This window comes from Rhinoraja longicauda, chromosome 2 (genome assembly GCF_053455715.1).
Source record: "Rhinoraja longicauda isolate Sanriku21f chromosome 2, sRhiLon1.1, whole genome shotgun sequence".
Lineage (NCBI taxonomy): Eukaryota > Metazoa > Chordata > Chondrichthyes > Rajiformes > Arhynchobatidae > Rhinoraja > Rhinoraja longicauda.
Genome location: NC_135954.1, coordinates 12,355,511 through 12,374,111, shown reverse-complemented (window position 1 = coordinate 12,374,111; position 18,601 = coordinate 12,355,511). Strand labels below are relative to the sequence as shown.

Sequence of the window (18,601 nt, the reverse complement as noted above, 5' to 3'; positions counted from 1 at the left end):
AAGGGGTAGGCCATTTAGAACTGAGATGAGGGAAAAAAAATTCAGTCAGAGAGTTGTGAATCTGTGGAATTCTCTGCCTCAGAAGGCAATGGAGGCCAATTCGCTGATTGCATTCAAGAGAGAGCTGGATAGAGCTCTTAAGGATAGCGGAGTCAGGGGGTATGGGGAGAAGGCAGGAACGGGGTACTGATTGAGAATGATCAGCCATGATCACATTGAATGGCGGTGCTGGCTCGAAGGGCCGAATGGCCTCCTCCTGCACCTATTGTCTATTGTCTATTGTCTACTGTAACCCTTGAGATCCTTACTAATCACGTATCGGTCAATCTCCGCCTTAAAATCACCCAATGATTTGGCCTCCATAGCCGTCTGTGGCAATGAATTGCAGATATTCACCACACTTTGACTAAAGACATTCCTCCACATCTCTTTCCTCTTTAGTTTAGTTTATTGTCACGTGCACTGAGGTACAGTGAAAAGCTTTTGTTGCGTGCTCACCAGAAACAACACATGATTACAATCGAGCCATTCACAGTGTACAGATACACGATGAGGGGATAATGTTTAGTGCAAGATAAAGCCAGTAAAGTCCGATCAGAGATAAGCCGACAGTCACCAATGAGGTAGATAGTTAGGGTTGCCAACTGCCCCGTATTAGCCGGGACATCCCGTATTTTGGGCCAAATTGATTTGTCCCGTATGGGACCGCCCTTGTCCCATATTAGGCCTGGACGCTGTTGGCCCTGCCACTGTAGGCCCTGAAGCAGTAGTTCCCGCTAGTTTAGGTCCCGACACTCTAGGTTTCCGACACTTTAGCTCCAGATAGTCGAGGTCCGGAGGTCCGGAGGTCCGGGCGCCGCCTAACGGAGGTTGCGTAGCAACCCGCCTCCAGGGCCGGGCGGCTGCCATTGGTGGAGCGGGAGCACGTGGCTGCTGCCTGGGTGAGGTCACATGGGGCGCAGGGGAGGAGGGTGACGTCACCTTGTCCCGTATTTGGGAGTGCGATAGTTGGCACCACTATAGATAGTAGTTCAGGACTGCTCTCTGGTTGTGATAGGATGGTTCAGTTGCCTGATAACAGCTGAGAATAAACTGTCACTGAATCTAGAGGTGTCCAGGGTGCGACTCGTCCTTGATTATGCTGCTGGCCTTGCCGAGGCAGCGTGAGGTATAAATGGAGTCAATGGAAGGGAGGTTGGCTTGTGTGATGGTCTGGGCTGCGTCCGCAATTCGCTGCAATTTCTTGCGGTCTTGGATGGAGCTGTTCCCAAACAAAAAAGGACACCTTATAGGTATGTCCTTTAGTGTTTTACTCTCTGTTTAAGTAATGTTTAGTTTGCTGTTGAAATATTTCTATTTTACTCGCCTCCATTGAGTACAAAACCTCCTTTTTGTGAAACGGCTGTAGACAATAGACAATAGACAATAGGTGTAGGAGTAGGCCATTCAGCACCACCATTTAATGTGATCATGGCTGATCATTCGCAATCAGTACCCCGTTCCTGCCTTCTCTCCGTACCCCCTGACTCCGCTATCCTTAAGAGCTCTATCTAGCTCTCTCTTGAATGCATTCAGAGAATTGGCCTCCACTGCCTTCTGAGGCAGTGAATTCCACAGATTTACAACACTCTGACTGAAAAACAACTCTCTGACTGACTTTGAAGGCCTAGCCCAGGATTGAACAAACAGCTTTAGTCAAGGGCACTTTCAATTCCCCTATCGGCCTATCAGCTGAACAAACACTGGGAGTAAAGTCTCTTTGATAAGGTTTGTCTAGAATTGGCTTTATAATCAACTTTAATATTAACCAAAGATACATACATACATACATACATGACTACATATATATACAACTATTCTAATGGACACAAAATGGTGGAGTGTCTCAGCTGGTCAGGCAGCATCTCTGGGGGAAAATGAGTGGGTGACATTTCCGGTCGGGTCCCTTCAGACTGAAAGCAGGAGGTGGGAGGAGGGAGGTGAAGATCTGAAGGCGGGAAAACAGCAGGCCCAGTTAGAGCCAGCCTTGAATGGCCACAGAACAATGGTGCCTGCTAGGTACATTGTTGTCTCAGGAAGGTCTAAAGGGCCTGTCCCACTTAGGCGATTTTAAGGCGACTGCGGGCGACTAGGCTGTCGCCGAACGTTTGCCAGGGTGTCGTGGGCATGATCGTGAGGAGTCTTCAATGAATCGTAGCGGATCTCAGCGCATTCGGAAAAAAATTCCTCATCTCCGTTCTAAATGGCCTACCCCTTATTCTTAAACTGTGGCCCCTTGTTCTGGACTCCCCCAACAATGGGAACATGTTTCCTGCCTCTAACGTGTCCAACCTCTTAATAATCTTATACGTTTTGATAAGATCCCCTCTCATCCTTCTAAATTCCAGTGTATACAAGCCTAGTCGCTCCAGTCTTTCAACATATGACAGTCCCGCCATTCCGGGAATTAACCTAGTAAACCTACGCTGCACGCTCTCAATAGCAAGAATATCCTTCCTCAAATTTGGAGACGAAAACTGCACACAGTACTCCAGGTGCGGTCTCACTAGGGCCCTGTACAACTGCAGAAGGACCTCTTTGCTCCTATACTCAACTCCTCTTGTTATGAAGGCCAACATTCCATTGTCTTTCTTCACTGCCTGCTGTACCTGCATGCTTCCTTTCAGTGACTGATGCACTAGGACACCCAGATCTCGTTGTACGTCCCCTTTTCCTAACTTGACACCATTCAGATAATACTCTGCCTTGCTATTCTTACCACCAAAGTGGATAACCTCACACTTATCCACATTAAACTGCATCTGCCATGCATCCGCCCTCTCACACAACCTGTCCAGGTCACCCTGCAACCTCATAGCATCTTCCTCACAGTTCACACTGCCACCCAGCTTTGTATCATCTGCAATATGAAGCACGTAATATTAAATTAAGAAAAGGCATTTGAAGATACCAGGAGATAGTTTTGTTTAACTAATTTATTTACCGTCAGGACATTTGACAGGTAGATTGGAGGCGACAGTTTGACAGTCAGGTAAGCGTGGGAATTTTCTGAAGACGGTGTAATCTCTTAGCCAGGTGCTAGTTTCACAAAAAAAGTAACTTGTTTCGACCTGACTCGGCATTGTCGTGGTCATTGTTGTAGGGTAAAAGAAAATTTTGCCGATCTGTTACGACTTTGACAGTCGCCGGCAGTCGCCTTAAAAATCGCCCTAAGTGGGACAGGCCCTTAAGTACAAACCTGCAGTATTGTTTCCATTCGTAATCTCTCCACTGTTTTTACAGGGTGTGACCCCACTTGAAATCTACTTCGCAATCTACCTTTTGCTCAAAGGCAAAGTGGAATTTTATAGCAGTCCCAGTAGCTGAAACAGGCACAATGTGTTGTTCTCGCCACCTGCAACATTCTTACTGTGCTGGTGAAGGCTCTAATGTGGAAATCAGTATTTCCTATAAGAAAATAACTGCAGATGCTGGTACAAATCGATTTATTCACAAAATGCTGGAGTAACTCAGCCGGTCAGGCAGCATCTCGGGAGAGAAGGAATGGGTGACGTTTCGGGTCGAGACCCTTCTTCAGTCTGAAGAAGGGTCTTGACCCGAAACGTCACCCATTCCTTCTCTCCCGAGATGCTACCTGACCTGCTGAGTTACTCCAGCATTTTGTGAATAAATCAGTATTTCCTATAATGAGGAAATACTTTGCCATCTGGAGATAGTTGTAGAAGTACATGCACTGTGAAAATCATCATTGAATTTCCTTTACAATCTGGTCCAGTTAATACCAATTTGTTTTAATTTTAGTGGCTAGATAACGCAACCTGTGCTTAAAACCCCCCTTGTGTTTTTCATTGCAATTCCTTAACTTGAATCCCATGGCAGCATTTTGATTTCCTGTTCTCTAGCTGATATCTGGCGCTGGGCTAAATGAGCCAAAACATGATTTGGGGATTTTTTGATTAAAACATACAGCGTGGAAACAGTTCCTTCGGCCCACCAAGTCCACGCTGCCCGGTGATCACCCCGTATACTAACACTGACCTGTACACGAGGAACAATTTACAATTACCAAACCCAAATTAGCCTACAAGCTCTCTACGTCTTTGGAATGAGAGAGGAAACCGGAGCACCCGGAGAAAAGCCACATGGTCACAGGGAGAATGTACAAACTCCGTACAGCCATGCACCCGAACCCAGATCTCTGGCGCTGTAAGGCAGCAACTCTACTGCTGTGCCACCTGTGCTGTGCCCAAACCAATGTGCGGTACCACGGGACTCGTGAATATCATCTTCTCCTCTGTTATCAGGCTTCTGAACGGTCCTTCCATAAGCTGGAGTACTTATCCTTGTATCCCATTAATACTAAAAAATGCCATCAGTCTCAGCTGTGTACATCCAGCCAAGTATCAACAGGCCTTTATATTGGAGAATTCCAAAGATTTTAATCAAAAGGTTAGATGAAATGTTCAGAGGAATATATCATATCATATCATATCATATCATATCATATCATATATATACAGCCGGAAACAGGCCTTTTCGGCCCACCAAGTCCGTGCCGCCCAGCGATCCCCGCACATTAACACTATCCTACACCCACTAGGGACAATTTTTACATTTACCCAGCCAATTAACCTACATACCTGTACGTCTTTGGAGTGTGGGAGGAAACCGAAGATCTCGGAGAAAACCCACACAGGTCACGGGGAGAACGTACAAACTCCTTACAGTGCAGCACCCGTAGTCAGGATCGAACTTGAGTCTCCGGCGCTGCATTTGCTGTAAAGCAGCAACTCTACCGCTGCGCTACCGTGCCGCCCGCATTCAGAATTCAGAATAGTCTGAATTATTGGATATTTGCAACCAAAATAATCCTGGTCCTTTGCATAGCAGTATATCCTGGCCAATATTTGTTCCTCAACTAACATTGTTAAACCTGTATAGCTGGTAAACTATCTCATGGGTCCGTGCCTACCAACTGCCTCCATTCCCTAAACTCAAAAGATGTTTCATAGATGCTCTGCAGTTTGGGATGATATGACGGATTAAATGTAAGCTTGTGCACGATTGCAAAATTTAAAAACTAGATGCACAGAATGGGGGAATCGAGGACCAGAGGACAGAGGTTCAAGGTGAGGGGGAAAAGATTGAATAGGAATCTGAGGGGTAACATTTTCACACAAAGGGTGGTGAGTGTATGGAACAAGCTGCCAGAGGAGGTAGTCAAGGCTGGGACTATTTTTAAGAAACAGTTGGACAGGTACATGGATAGGACAAGTTTGGAGGGATATGGACCAAGCGCAGGCAGGTGGGACTAGTGTAGCTGGGACATGTTGTCTGGTGTGGGCATGTTGGGCCGAAGGGCCTGTTTCCACATTGTATCACTCTGACTCGATGACCCACTGTATATCTCCGTGAGATACCGCATGGTTAGAACGAATGGATTTTGTTATTGGATAACCCTTTTGCTATTGTTAGCCTTAAAAGTAATCAATATCGTTTTGTATTTCATTGCAATTCCTTAACTTGAATCCCTGAGCAGCATTTTGATTTCCTGTTCTCTGGCTGATATCTGGCACTGTGGCCCAGCGGTAGTGTTGCTGCCTTACAGCACCAGAGACCCGGGTTCAATCCTGACTACGGGTGCTGTCTGTGCGGAGTTTGTACCTTCTCCCTGTGACTGCAAGGGTTTCCCCAGGGTGCTCCGGTTCCCTCCCACGCTCCAAAGACGTACAGGTTTGCAGGTTAATTGGCTTCGGTAAAATTGTAAATGGTCTCCTAGCGTGTGTAGGATCGTGCTAGTGTGTGGGGACCACTAGTCGGTGGGTCGAAGGGCATGTTTCTGCGCTGTATCTCGAAACTAAACTGAACTAAGGCAGACACAAAATGCTGGAGTAACTCAACGGGTCAGGCAGCATCTCAGGAGAGCAGGAATGGGTGACGTTTCGGGTCGAGACCCATTCCTTCTCTCCTGAGATGCTGCCTGACCCGCTGAGGTACTCCGGCATCTTGTGTCTACCTTCGATTTAAACCAGCATCTGCAGTTTTTTCTTTTCCTAAACTGAACCAAAATCATTTCATCTGTGGCTTATGATATATATATATTTTCACAGGGACTCTCTGCGATTATTGCAGCGAAACTGCAAGGTATTCAGATGCAGCAGTTTCCCCAAACCTGAAGACCAGCAAAATCCTACGGGTTACGCCGGCCGCTTCCATGCGCGAATGTACATCGGCCTGTTGCGACTTTCCTGACTGTGACGTGGCTTGGATGTTCCAGGGCCGTTGTTACCTTTTGAGCTGCCAGCGTGAGGGAGAGTGTGAACCAAAGACGACCAGCGCAGTGGAGTCTCACTTGGCCTTTGTGCGGAGGCTAACCTCTCTGAGGTCGGGCGTGCGGAAAGCTTTTTATAAAGGCTGGGGCGAACTGGCTGGATCTGCCTCAACCGGGAGGGGCGGTAACCTGGAGGGTCTCTTTGCACAAGATCCGAGTCTCGATCACCCTACAGTGGCAGGAGACGACCGGGAAGCGCCCGTCAACGATGGGAGCCTGCAGGGTCCCAGCAAGGACCGGGAACATGGTTCACAAGACCGGCTGGCGTGGGATCCCAAATATAACCCTGATGTTTCCTCAGTCGAGGCTGGAGGAGTCGGTGAAGACAGCGAAGAGGTTACGTTGGCTGGAATTCACAGCGGGATCCCATCAGATGTGGAGTTTCCGGCTAATGGACCCGAGAAGAAAGAGTGGCCTGACGGGATAATAAAAGACGCAAGTGACCTTATGGCAATTGTCCCTTTGGAGACGGTGGGTCAAGAAGATCTTCGGCACGATTCAAATGGAACTGATGGTGGCCTCCAAGAGGTGGGCTTTCAAAGCTAATCATTGTTCAATGCCCTCATTCCTTCCCCACCCCCACCTTCCTTCTCCCCCCCCCCCCCCCCCAGAGTACCTCGCCCAAGATTCCCTCCATCCCTCTGCCCCCAGCTCTCACCCTGTTGTGTTTTCACCACCCACCCCCTGACTTCCCTCCCTCCCTCTAGTTTAGTTTACTTTACTTTAGAGATACAGAGAGCAAACAGGCCCTTCGGCCCACCGCGTTCCCACCGGCCAGCGATCCCCACGCACCAACACTAACCCTACACACGCTAGGGACAATTTTATATTTAAGCCAACCAACCTGCAAACCTGCACGTCTTTGGAGTGCGTGAGGGAACCGAGGATCTCGGAGAAAACCCACGCAGGTCACGGGGGGAACGTACAAACTCCGTACAGACAAGCACCCATGGTCAGGATCGAAGACGGGTCTCTGGCGCTGTAAGGCATTAGGCGTACCGCTGCGCCACCGTGCTGTTATGATACAGAACGGTCTGTCCTCATCAGAGGCCTTACTTTTATACCCCTCTGCCCACACCGCAAAAAGGTTCTAGGTTCCCCATGATGTAGAGCTCTTCTTCCCTCGCCTCCGCCTCCCGGCCTTTTTCTAAGGGAATGAGTCCTCGCTGAGTCTGAAGTAGGGACTCTACACCCCGAAACGTCACCTATCCATGTTCTCCAGAGATGCTGCCTGACCTGCTGAGATACTCCAGCACTTTGTCCTTTTAGTGTATTAACCATCATCTGCAGTTCTTCATCACCGTTATAATGAGTTGTTGTTTAAAAAATTCCTCTCATGGGTACTTCTTCTCATCCCTTCTGGCTTTCAATGTTGTGTACACCAGTTACTGCAGAAAGGCCCCCAGGTAACCTGGTTCCTCGTCTAACCCAAATGTGCCAGGGGCAGGCTCGATTGATGATCAGAGGGAAAGAGAAAGTTGAGATGGCCATGGGCCAAAATTGACATTTCTCCCCCCCCCCCCCCCCCCCCCTCTCCCGATGTCCTTTTACCCAGCAAAGTGGAGATGGAAAGCAAAATTAAAATCTCACATGCTGGTAATTAAATATTGCCAGGACTCGAGGGCCTGAGCTGTTGGGAGAGGTTGAGCGGGCTTGGAGTTTTTTTCCCTTGGAGTGCAGGAGGATGAGGGGTGATCCTATAGGGAGGGGTGCATAAGATCATGAGACGAATGGGTGGCACGGCGGAGACCCGGCTTCGATCCCGTCTACGGGTGCTGCCTGTACGGAGTTTGCACGTTCTCTCCGAGATCTTTGGTTTCCTCCCACGCTCCAAAGGCGTACATGTTTGCAGGTTAATTGGGTTGGTATATAAGCGTACATTGTCCGCAGAGTGCGTAGGATAGTGTGTGGGGATCGCTGGTCGGTGCGGACTCGGTGGGCCGAAGGGCTTGTTGCCCGCCCTGTATCTCTCAAAGTAAAAAACTAAAAACGAAAGGAATAGAAAGGTAGGCTTTGTCCTGCCTCTCCTCCCTTCCAGCTTCTCCCACCCCCCCCCCCCCCCTCCCCCCTCCCTGCAAAGAAAGTATTGGCTTCGTGCTGTAAAAATCAAACAATGGCACAAAGTGCAGGAGCAACTCAGCGGGTCAGGCAGCATCTCTGGAGAATATGAATACGTGACGTTTTGATTCGGGACCCTTCTTGCGAATTCTCCCCAGGCTGGAGATGCGGTGAAGGTAGGTGTGCCCACCCTGAGCGAGGATGGGGAGGTTCACATAGAAACATAGAAAATAGGTGCAGGTGTAGGCCATTCGGCCCTTCGAGCCTGCACCGCCATTCGATATGATCATGGCTGATCATCCAACTCAGTATCCTGTACCTGCCTTCTCTCCATACCCCTCTGATCCCTTTAGCCACAAGGCCCACATCGAACTCCCTCTTAAATATAGCCAATGAACTGGCCTCAACTACCTTCTGTGGCAGAGAATCCCACACATTCACCACTCTCTGTGTGAAAAAAAACGTTCTCATCTCGGTCCTAAAAGACTTCCCCCTTATCCTTAAACTGTGACCCCTTGTTCTGGACTTCCTCAACATCGGGAACAATCTTCCTGCATCTAGCCTGTCCAACCCCTTAAGAATTTTGTAAGTTTCTATAAGATCCCCCCTCAATCTTCTAAATTCCAACGAGCACAAGCCGAGTCTATCCAGTCTTTCTTCATATGAAAGTCCTGCCATCCCAGGAATTAATCTGGTGAACCTTCTCTGTACTCCCTCTATGGCAAGAATGTCTTTCCTCAGATTAGGAGACCAAAACTGTACGCAATACCCCAATGCCCTGTACAAGTGCAGCAGAACCTCCCTGCTCCTATACTCAAATTCCCTCACTATGAATGCCAACATACCATTCGCTTTCTTCACTGCCTGCTGCACCTGCATGCCTACTTTCAATGACTGGTGTACCACGACACCCAGGTCTCGTTGCATCTCCCCTTTTCCTAATCGGCTAACACAACCTAGCACAAACCAGCTCTTGAGCTTAACATGATCTTAGATATGGGCTTTGTCCTGCCCCTCCTCTCATCCAGCGATCTCTCTCTCCTCCCCACCCCCCCTACCCACAATAAGCTTGAAGAAGTGTCCTGACCTGAATCATCACCCATCCATGATCTCCAGAGATGCTGCCGGAGTTACTCCAGCACTTTGTGTCTTTTTTTTGTTGTTGTTGTTGCAAGCCAGCACTTGCAGTTCCTTGCTTCTACGTGCTTTACAATGAATGAATTAATGGTTGTTCTTTTAGGAAGGAGATGAGGAGAAATTTCTTTAGTCAGAGGGTGGTGAATCTGTGGAATTCTTTGCCACAGAAAGCTGGAGAGGCCATGTCAGTAGGGTTTTGTTTAAGGCAGAGATAGATAAATTTTTTGATTAGTATAGGTGTCAGAGGTTATGGGGAGAAGGCAGGAGAATGGGGTTAGGAGGTAGAGATAGATTTAGATTTTTTTTAGATTTAGAGATAGCGCAGAAACAGGCCCTTCGGCCCATCGGGTCTGCGCCGCCCAGCGATCCCCGCACATTAACACTATCCTATACCCACTACGGACAATTTTTACATTTACCAAGCCAATTAACCTACTTACCTGTACGTCTCTGGAGTGTGGGAGGAAACCGAAGATCTCGGAGAAAACCCACGCAGGTCACGGGGAGAACGTACAAACGCCGTACAGACGGCGCCCGTAGTCAGGATCGAACCTGAGTCTCCGGCGCTGCATTCGCTGTAAGGCAGCAACTCTACCGCTGCGCCACCGTGCCGCCCTTGATCAGCCATGATTGAATGGCAGAGTAGACTCGATGGGCCGAATGGCCTAATTCTACTCCTATGGTCCTTGTGACTCACGATAAGTAATTTGCACGTTTCCTCCTTTTTACCAGGAAGATGTCTTTCCTTCAAATTCATCACTTCCCAAACCACTCTCTGGGACAGCTGTTTCGGAAAACACCAGCTTTGCAGCCAGAATGCCAGGAGCAGGTGTTCCGGTTGTAATTCCCGTATCGGAGAATCCACTGGCTTCACAGTCGGCGGCCGCTGAAGTCACAACAGTGTCTGCATTTGCTCAGCAACCAGGTACCACAGTGTTTTCCTCATTCATAGAAACATAGAAACATAGAAAATAGGTGCAGGAGTAGGCCATTCGGCCCTTCGAGCCTGCACCGCCATTCAATATGGTCATGGCTGATCATCCAGCTCAGTAACCTGTACCTGCCTTCTCTCCATACCCCCTGATCCCTTTAGCAAAAAGGGCCACATCTAACTCCCTCTTAAATATAGGCAATGAACTGGCCTCAACTACCTTCAGTGGCAGAGAATTCCACAGACTCACCACTCTCTGTGTGAAGAAATGTTTTCTCAACTCGGTCCTAAAAGACTTCCCCCTTATCCTTAAGCTGTGACCCCTGGTTCTGGACTTCCCCAACATCGGGAACAATCTTCCCGCATCTAGCCTCTCCAACCCCTTAAGAATTTATTATGTTTTATAAGATTCCCCCTCAGTCTCCTAAATTCCAGCGAGTACAAGCCTAGTCTATCCAGTCTTTCTTCATATGAAAGTCCTGCCATCCCAGGGATCAATCTGGTGAACCTTCTCTGTACTCCCTCTAAGGCTAGAATGTCTTTCTAGTCGATTATAGTCGATCAGCTGGAAGCGAAAGGTGTTGACATGACACGGAACTGGTATTGCCCCCTGTTCAACGCAAATTGAACTTTCATTCATTTGCAAAGGTTGTAGAATCCAGAAAGGTGAATACCTATCAGCAAGTTGGCGTCACAGGTAGCAGCCTTGGAGGGGAGGATGCTCGTCAAACTGCGGAGCGTCTTGGACAATACAGCTCATCCCATCCATGAAACACTAGTCAACCTGAGGAGCACCTTCAACAACAGGCTGGTTCCACCAGGATGCAGCACAGAACGCCACAGGAGACCCTTCTTCCCTGTGGCTATCAAACTGTACAACTCCCCCCCCTTCTGTCATGGTGTAGACTGACTACCCTTCCCCCCCGCCCCAATTCTTTGCACATCCCCAATCCTTTCCACTCGTCTTTTTTTATTTCATGTTTCATGTATCTTGTGTTTTTTTTAATGACTTTTGAGGCTTTTGCCATATTGGCCTTCATCGGTTAGAGTATTGAGTATAGAAGTTGGAAGGTCATGTTGCAGTTGTACAAGACGTTGGTGAGGCCACATTGTGTTTCGTTCTGGGCACCGTGTTATAGGAAAGATGTTGAAGACTTATAATAACGTTGCCAGGACTCAAGGGCCTGAGCAATAGGAAAAGATGGAGCACGCTAGAACTCTACTCCTTGGAGTGCAGTGAGGAAGAGGGGTGATTTTATAGAGGTGTATAAAATCATGAGAGGAATAGATCGGATAGACGCACTGAGTTGGGGAATCGAGAACCACAGGACATAGGTTGAAGGTGAAGGGGGAAAGATTTAATAGGAATCAGAGAGCTAATCTTTTCACACAAAGGGTGGTGGGTGTGTGGAACGAGCTGCCAGAGGAGGTAGTTGAGGCTGGGACTATTGCAACGTTTAGGAAACAATTGGACAGGTATATGGATAGGACAGGTTGGGCCAAATGCAGGCAGGCAGGACTGGTGTAGATGGGACATATTAGTCGGTGTGGGCAAGTTGGGCTGAAGGACCTGTTTCCACGCTGTATGACACTATAACGCTATGTTACAAGAATAGTGGAGCTTGCAACACAAGCTTATTTACCTCATCTTTCTATGCTTGCTGTTTCAAATATCTGATTAGTCCACTTTCCTCCCTCTTTCCTCATAGCCATGCTGTATTTTCCTTTTGAAGTGCACAGCTCAATTGCTTTCAAGTAGTATAAGAAAATAACTGCAGATGCTGGTACAAATCGATTTATTCACAAAATGTTGGAGTAACAGCAGGTCAGGCAGCATCTCGGGAGAGAAGGAATGGGTGACGTTTCGGGTCGAGACCCTTCTTCAGACTGATGTCGGGGGTGGGACAAAGGAAGGATATAGGTGGAGACAGGAAGATAGAGGGAGATCTGGGAAGGAGGAGGGGAAGGGAGGGACAGAGGAGCTATCTGAAGTTGGAGAAGTCGACGTTCATACCACTGGGCTGCAAACTGCCCAGGCGAAATATGAGGTGCTACTCCTCCAATTTCCGGCGGGCCTCACTATGGCACTGGAGGAGGCCCATGACAGAGAGGTCAGACTGGGAATGGGAGGGGGAGTTAAAGTGCTGGGCCACCGGGAGATCAGTTTTGTTAATGCGGACCGAGCGCAGGTGTTCAGCGAAGCGATCGCCGAGCCTGCGCTTGGTTTCGCCGATATAAATAAGTTGACATCTAGAGCAGAGGATGCAATAGATGAGGTTGGAGGAGGTGCAGGTGAACCTCTGTCTCACCTGGAAAGACTGTTTGGGTCCTTTGATGGAGTTGAGGGGGGAGGTAAAGGGACAGGTGTTGCATCTCGTGCGGTTGCAGGGGAAAGTGCCCGGGGTTGGGGTGGTTTGGGTAGGAAGGGACGAGTGGACCAGGGAGTTACGGAGGGAACGGTCTCTGCGGAACGCAGAGAGGGGAGGGGATGGGAAGATATGGCCAGTGGTGGGGTCCCGTTGTAGGTGACGGAAATGTTGGTGGATGATATGTTGGATCCGCTGGCTGGTGGGGTGGAAGGTGAGAACGAGGACACTGTCCTTGTTGCGAGTGGGGGGAGGGGGAGCAAGAGCGGAGCTGCGGGATGTAGAAGAGACCCTAGTGAGAGCCTCATCTGTAATGGAGGAGGGGAAGCCCCGTTTTCTGAAGAACGAGGACATCTCGGAAGCCCTAGTGTGAAACACCTCATCCCGGGCGCAGATGCGGCGTAGACGGAGGAATTGGGAGTAGGGGATAGACTTTTTGCAGGGGACCGGGTGGGAAGAAGTGTAGTCCAGATAGCTGTGCGAGTCGGTGGGCTTGTAGTAAATGTCCGTCACTAGTCTGTCTCCTGTGATGGAGATGGTGAGGTCCAGACACATGGAGATGGTGAGGTCCAAACGCATACCTCCAGATTCAGGAACAGTTTTCGACCCGAAACGTCACCCATTCCTTCTCTCCCGAGATGCTGCCTGACCTGCTGAGTTACTCCAGCATTTTGTGAATAAATCAATTGCTTTCAAGTTCACCCATTGAGTCTGCTTCGGTTCCACATTCAGTTCTTAGTGTTACTGATCCTTGAGTAAATGTTTTCTGCTATCTCAAATCTGTCTCTTCCAATTGCTGGTACAGGTTTATTATTGTCATGCGCACCAAGATACAGTGAAGAACTTTGTTTTGCAAGTAATCCATCCTTCCCCCCTTCCATTGACTCCATCTACACAAGGCCAGCAGCATAATCAAGGGCCACTCCCTCTTCTCCCCTCTCCCATCAGGCAAGAGATACAGAAGTGTGAAAATGCACACCTCCAGATTCAGGGACACTTTCTTCCCAGCTGTTATCAGGAAACTGAACCATCCTACCAACAACTAGAGAGCTGTTCTGAGCTACCATCTACCTCATTGAAGATCCTCGGACCGACCCTCTGTAATTAGACTTTGCTGGACTTTAGAAGGGCTAAACATCCAAAGACGTACACGCCACTGGAGATAAATGGGTCTACTGTGGATAGGGTGAGCAGTTTTAAATACTTGGGAGTCCGCATCACAGAGGATCTGACATGGGCAACGCACATTGCCGCACTGGTGGGTAAGGCAAAGCAGCGCCTTTACCACCTTTAGACAGCTGAGGAAATTCAGAGTGTCTCTGAGGATCCTTCATTGCTTCTACTCTGGGGCTGTAGAGAGCATCCTGTCCGGCAACATCACAGTCTGGTTTGGGAACAGCTCTGCCCAGGACAGGATGGCCCTGCAGAGAGTAGTGCGTTCGGCAGAACGCACCATGGGAACTACACTCGTCCCCCTGCAGGACCTATACATCAGGAGGTGCAGATCCAGAGCAAGCAAGATTATGAGGGACCCCTGCCACCCCAGATGCTACGATCAGGCAAACGCCTCCGCTGTCACGCTGTGAAAACGGAGAGGATGAGACGGAGCTTCTTCCCACAGGCCATCAGGACTGTCAACTTTTATAACTCCAGAGACTAAATTTTTGTCGACACTAATAGTAACTTATTAACTTTATTTATATGCTATAACTGTAATTCTTTTTTGTGCACAATCTGCAGGCATTGCCACTTTCATTTCACTGCACATCGTGTATGTGTATGTGACAAATAAACTTGACTTGATTTTACCTTGCACTAAACGTTACTCACTTTATAATGTATCTGTACACTGTGGACGGTTTGATTGCAGTCATGTATAGTCTTTCCGCAGACTGGCTAGCACACAACGAAAAGCTTTTCACTGCACCTCAGTACTCGTGACAATAAACTAAACTGAACTAACTGGAACCACGGTTGGTTGTTTTAACATGCAGTCCAATAAAAATGAGCCACTGGTTCAATAAACAGTGCTGTTGCTTGAAGGATGCCACCATTTTAACCTGACATTTCAGAATATTAGTTTGAGTTGTCTTCAATTTATTGTACCAGTGCTGAAGCAAAGTTTGTAAACAAAGCTTCTCAAGCTTCATAGCGTCACAGATCATACACCATGTAAACGGGCCACTGAGTCCATGTCAGATATCAAGCACCCAAGTACTCAAGCACACTAATCCTATGCTATTCTCAATGCGTTCCAATTGCTGCTCTCCACCCCTAGATTCTGCCTAGCCTCCGCACTTTAGAATCAGTCTTGCAAAGTGGAAACAGGCCCTTCAATTCAACGTGCCCACTCCGACCAACATGTCCCAGCTACACAAGTCCCACCCTGCCTGCGTTTGGCCCATATCCATCTAAACCTGTCCTAAACATGTGCAGTACCTGTCTAAATGTTTCTTAAATCTTGTGACAGTACCTGTCTCAACTGCCCCCTTCGGCAGCTTGTTCCATACACCCGCCACCATTTGTGTGAAAAAGTTACCGCTCAGGTTCCTATTAAATCTTTCCCCCTTCACCTGAAAACTATGCCCTCTGGTTCTCGATTCCCCTACTTTGGGCAACAGACTCTGTGCGTCCACCCGATCTATTCCTCTCATGGTTTTGTACACCTCTACCCATCATCCTCCTGCGCTCCAAGGAATAGAGTCCTAGCCTGCGCAACCTCTCCCGATAACTCAGGCCCTCGAGTCCTGGCAACATCCTCGTAAACCTTCTCTGCACCTTTTCCAGTTTCTAGCTAGGGGCGAATAATTACAGTGATCAACTAACCTGTGTGTTTTTAAGATGTGGGAGGAAACTGGAGTCCCGTGGAGGGAGGGGTGGAGGGAGGGAGAAGGGGAAAGGGGGAGAGGGGGAGGGGGATGGGTGGAGAGAGGGGGGGAGGGGGATGGGTAGAGTGGAGGGAGGGGGAGGTGAATGGGCGGAGGGGGAATGAGTGGAGTGGAGTGGAGTGGAGGGGGGGGAATGGGTGGAGTGGATGGGGGGTCGGGATAGGGGGTGGGGGGGGATGAGGAGGTGGAGGGGATGGGAGGGGCGGGTTTTAGGGGGGAGATATGGGGGGGGGCTTTAGGGGGGGGCTTTAGGGGGGGGTCTGGGGGTGGGATAGGGGAAGGTGGAGGGCAAATCCACATGGTCACATAAAGATCTTGCAGACTCCACACGGACAACGGCCAAGGTCAGAATTGAACCCAGGTCACAGTAACTGTGAGCCAGCAGCTCTTAGTAATGCCACAGCCCATTCAGAGCAGATCTTCCAGTGAAGCTTGTCATCTCATTTTAAAGATCAGTGGAGTTCTCCCAAAGGCCCATTTATTCTGTAAACAACTTTTGGGCCAAAGGTTTTTTTTCCATGCTGTATGACTATGACTCCATACATGGAAGATAGAAACATAGAAAATAGGTTCAGGAGGAAGCCATTTGGCCCTTCGAGCCAGCACCGTACTTGGCTAAAATATAAATCCACTGTTTCTGCTCACGTGTTGCCTGCCACATTTTCTTAATTAGATCAAAAGTACTTCGGCCATAAAGCACACATTGAAGTCCTATGAAACAATGTGTACATTCAGGTCTTCATTTGTTGTGTTCAGATTATCTTCCGATTCTGTGTTTAGATTTGGCCAAATGCGATTAGTTGGAGAAATAACATTTTTGCAAAATTTATTAACTGCTGGTTCAAAGATGCTTTCTTAGTAGGTAAGGCTATTAAGCAAATAGCAAAGCGGCACGGTGGCGCAGCGGTAGAGTTGCTGCCTTAGAGCGAATGCAGCGCCGGAGACCCGGGTTCGATCCTGACTACGGGCGCCGTCTGTACGGAGTTTGTACGTTCTCCCCGTGACCTGCGTGGGTTTTCTCCGAGATCTTCGGTTTCCTCCCACACTACAAAGACGTACAGGTATGTAGGTTAATTGGCTGGGCAAATGTAAAAATTGTCCTTAGTGTGTGTAGGATAGTGTTAATGTGCGGGGATCGCTGGGCGGCGCGGACCCGGTGGGCCGAAGGGCCTGTTTCCGCGCTGTATCTCTAAATTAAAAAAATCTAAATCTAAAAATCAAATGTGCTAAAAGTTGATGTCACTTTTATTGGTTTCTTTTGTTGAATGTGTTTAAAATTCTCTTTTTTTTTTCTCGCTCCCCTCGTAGTTAAGGAACTGGTTGTATCAGCCGGAGCTAACATTGCAGTCACTCGGTCCAAAGATTCTGTGGAACTGAACACCTTTGTGGTCCCCGCAGCATTTGAAGGTGAGGCTTGTCTTTAGAACAAGATTAGTCGGTATACAAGGGATAGATGACATTTCTTCTGTGTTTAGTATCCGATGGCTTATGCATATGTCTCCTTTATAAAGGATGAGGTTTAGAAGGATGAGAGGGGATCTTATCGAAACATATAAGATTATTAAGGGGTTGGACACGTTAGAGGCTGGAAACATGTTCCCAATGTCGGGGGAGTCCAGAGCCAGGGGCCACAGTTTAACAATAAGGGGGAAGGCCATTTAGAATGGAGATGAGGAAAAACGTTTTCAGTCAGAGAGTTGTAAAGCTGTGGAATTCACTGCCCACACCGGCAGGGACGACGGTGAGTAAGGTGGGCCTAAAATCGTTGCACTATCGTGTACCGTTTTGTCTGTAGTTGCCTCAGAAGGCAGTGGAGGCCAAGTCTCTGAATGCATTCAAGAAAGAGCAAGATAGAGCTCTTAAGGATAGCGGAGTCAGGGGGTATGGGGAGAAGGCAGGAACGGGGTACTGATTGAGAATGATCAGCCATGATCACATTGAAAGGCGGTGCTGGCTCGAGGGGCCGAATGGCCTACTCCTGCACCTATTGTCTATTGTCTATTGTCTATAAATCTTTTCAATTTAGCGTAGAGATACAGCACGGTAACGGCCAACCATCGATCATCTGTTTGCACCAGCTCTATGTTATCCCACTTACTCCTGAATAGTTGGGGCAATTTTACAGAGCACAATTAACCAACCTACGGACCGCATGCTTTTGGGATGTGGGAGGAACCCAGAGGAAACCTACGTAGTCACAGGGAGTCCTGCACACAGACAGCGCAGAACAAAGAGGGACTGGACTCTTTCCATACTTGGTGTATGGTGTGCAAAACAAAGAGTTTCACCGTGACATTCCACATGATAATAAAGTATCAATCGATCCGAGGACAGGATTGAAGCCGGCTCTCTGGCGCTGTGAGACAGATGCTCCACCTGCTGTGCCTCCTCCGCAACGTCTCCAGGGCAAATGAATGAGTGGATGACACTTTATTGACACACGTAACATGTCACAGGTTCTTTGTTTTGCACACACAAGGTATGCACTAAACGTCATTCGCTTATCACGTCCACTGTGAATGGCTTGATTGCACTTCTAGAGTCATCGAGTGATACAGTGTGGAAACTGGCCCTTCGGCCCAACTTGCCCACACCGGCCAACATGTCCCAGCCACACTTGTCCCACTTGCCCGCGTTTGGTCCAAAGACGTACAGGTATGTAGGTTAATTGGCTGGGCAAATGTTTTTAAAAAATTGTCCCTAGTGTGTGTAGGATAGTGTTAGTGTGCGGGGATCGCTGGGCGGCGCGGACCCGGTGGGCCGAAGGGCCTGTTTCCGCGCTGTATCTCTAAATCTAAAACCCTCCAAACCTGTCCTATCCATGTACCTGTCGAACTATTTCTTAAACATTGGGATAGTCCCAGCCTCAACTACCTCCTCTGGCAGCTTG

At 48.5% G+C, this 18,601-nt stretch overlaps 1 protein-coding gene across 2 annotated transcripts in view; it reads left to right on the top strand.

The window, feature by feature from the left end:
• Positions 1–18,601, top strand: part of LOC144602190 (dyslexia-associated protein KIAA0319-like) — an 88,922-nt gene that overhangs the window by 9,873 nt on the left and 60,448 nt on the right. For both annotated transcript variants that reach the window (XM_078414943.1, XM_078414933.1), the window contains exons 3-5: positions 6,111–6,859; positions 10,259–10,451; positions 17,020–17,118. In XM_078414943.1, coding sequence (XP_078271069.1) covers positions 6,111–6,859; positions 10,259–10,451; positions 17,020–17,118 — 1,041 coding nt within the window. The remainder of the gene's footprint in view (positions 1–6,110; positions 6,860–10,258; positions 10,452–17,019; positions 17,119–18,601) is intronic.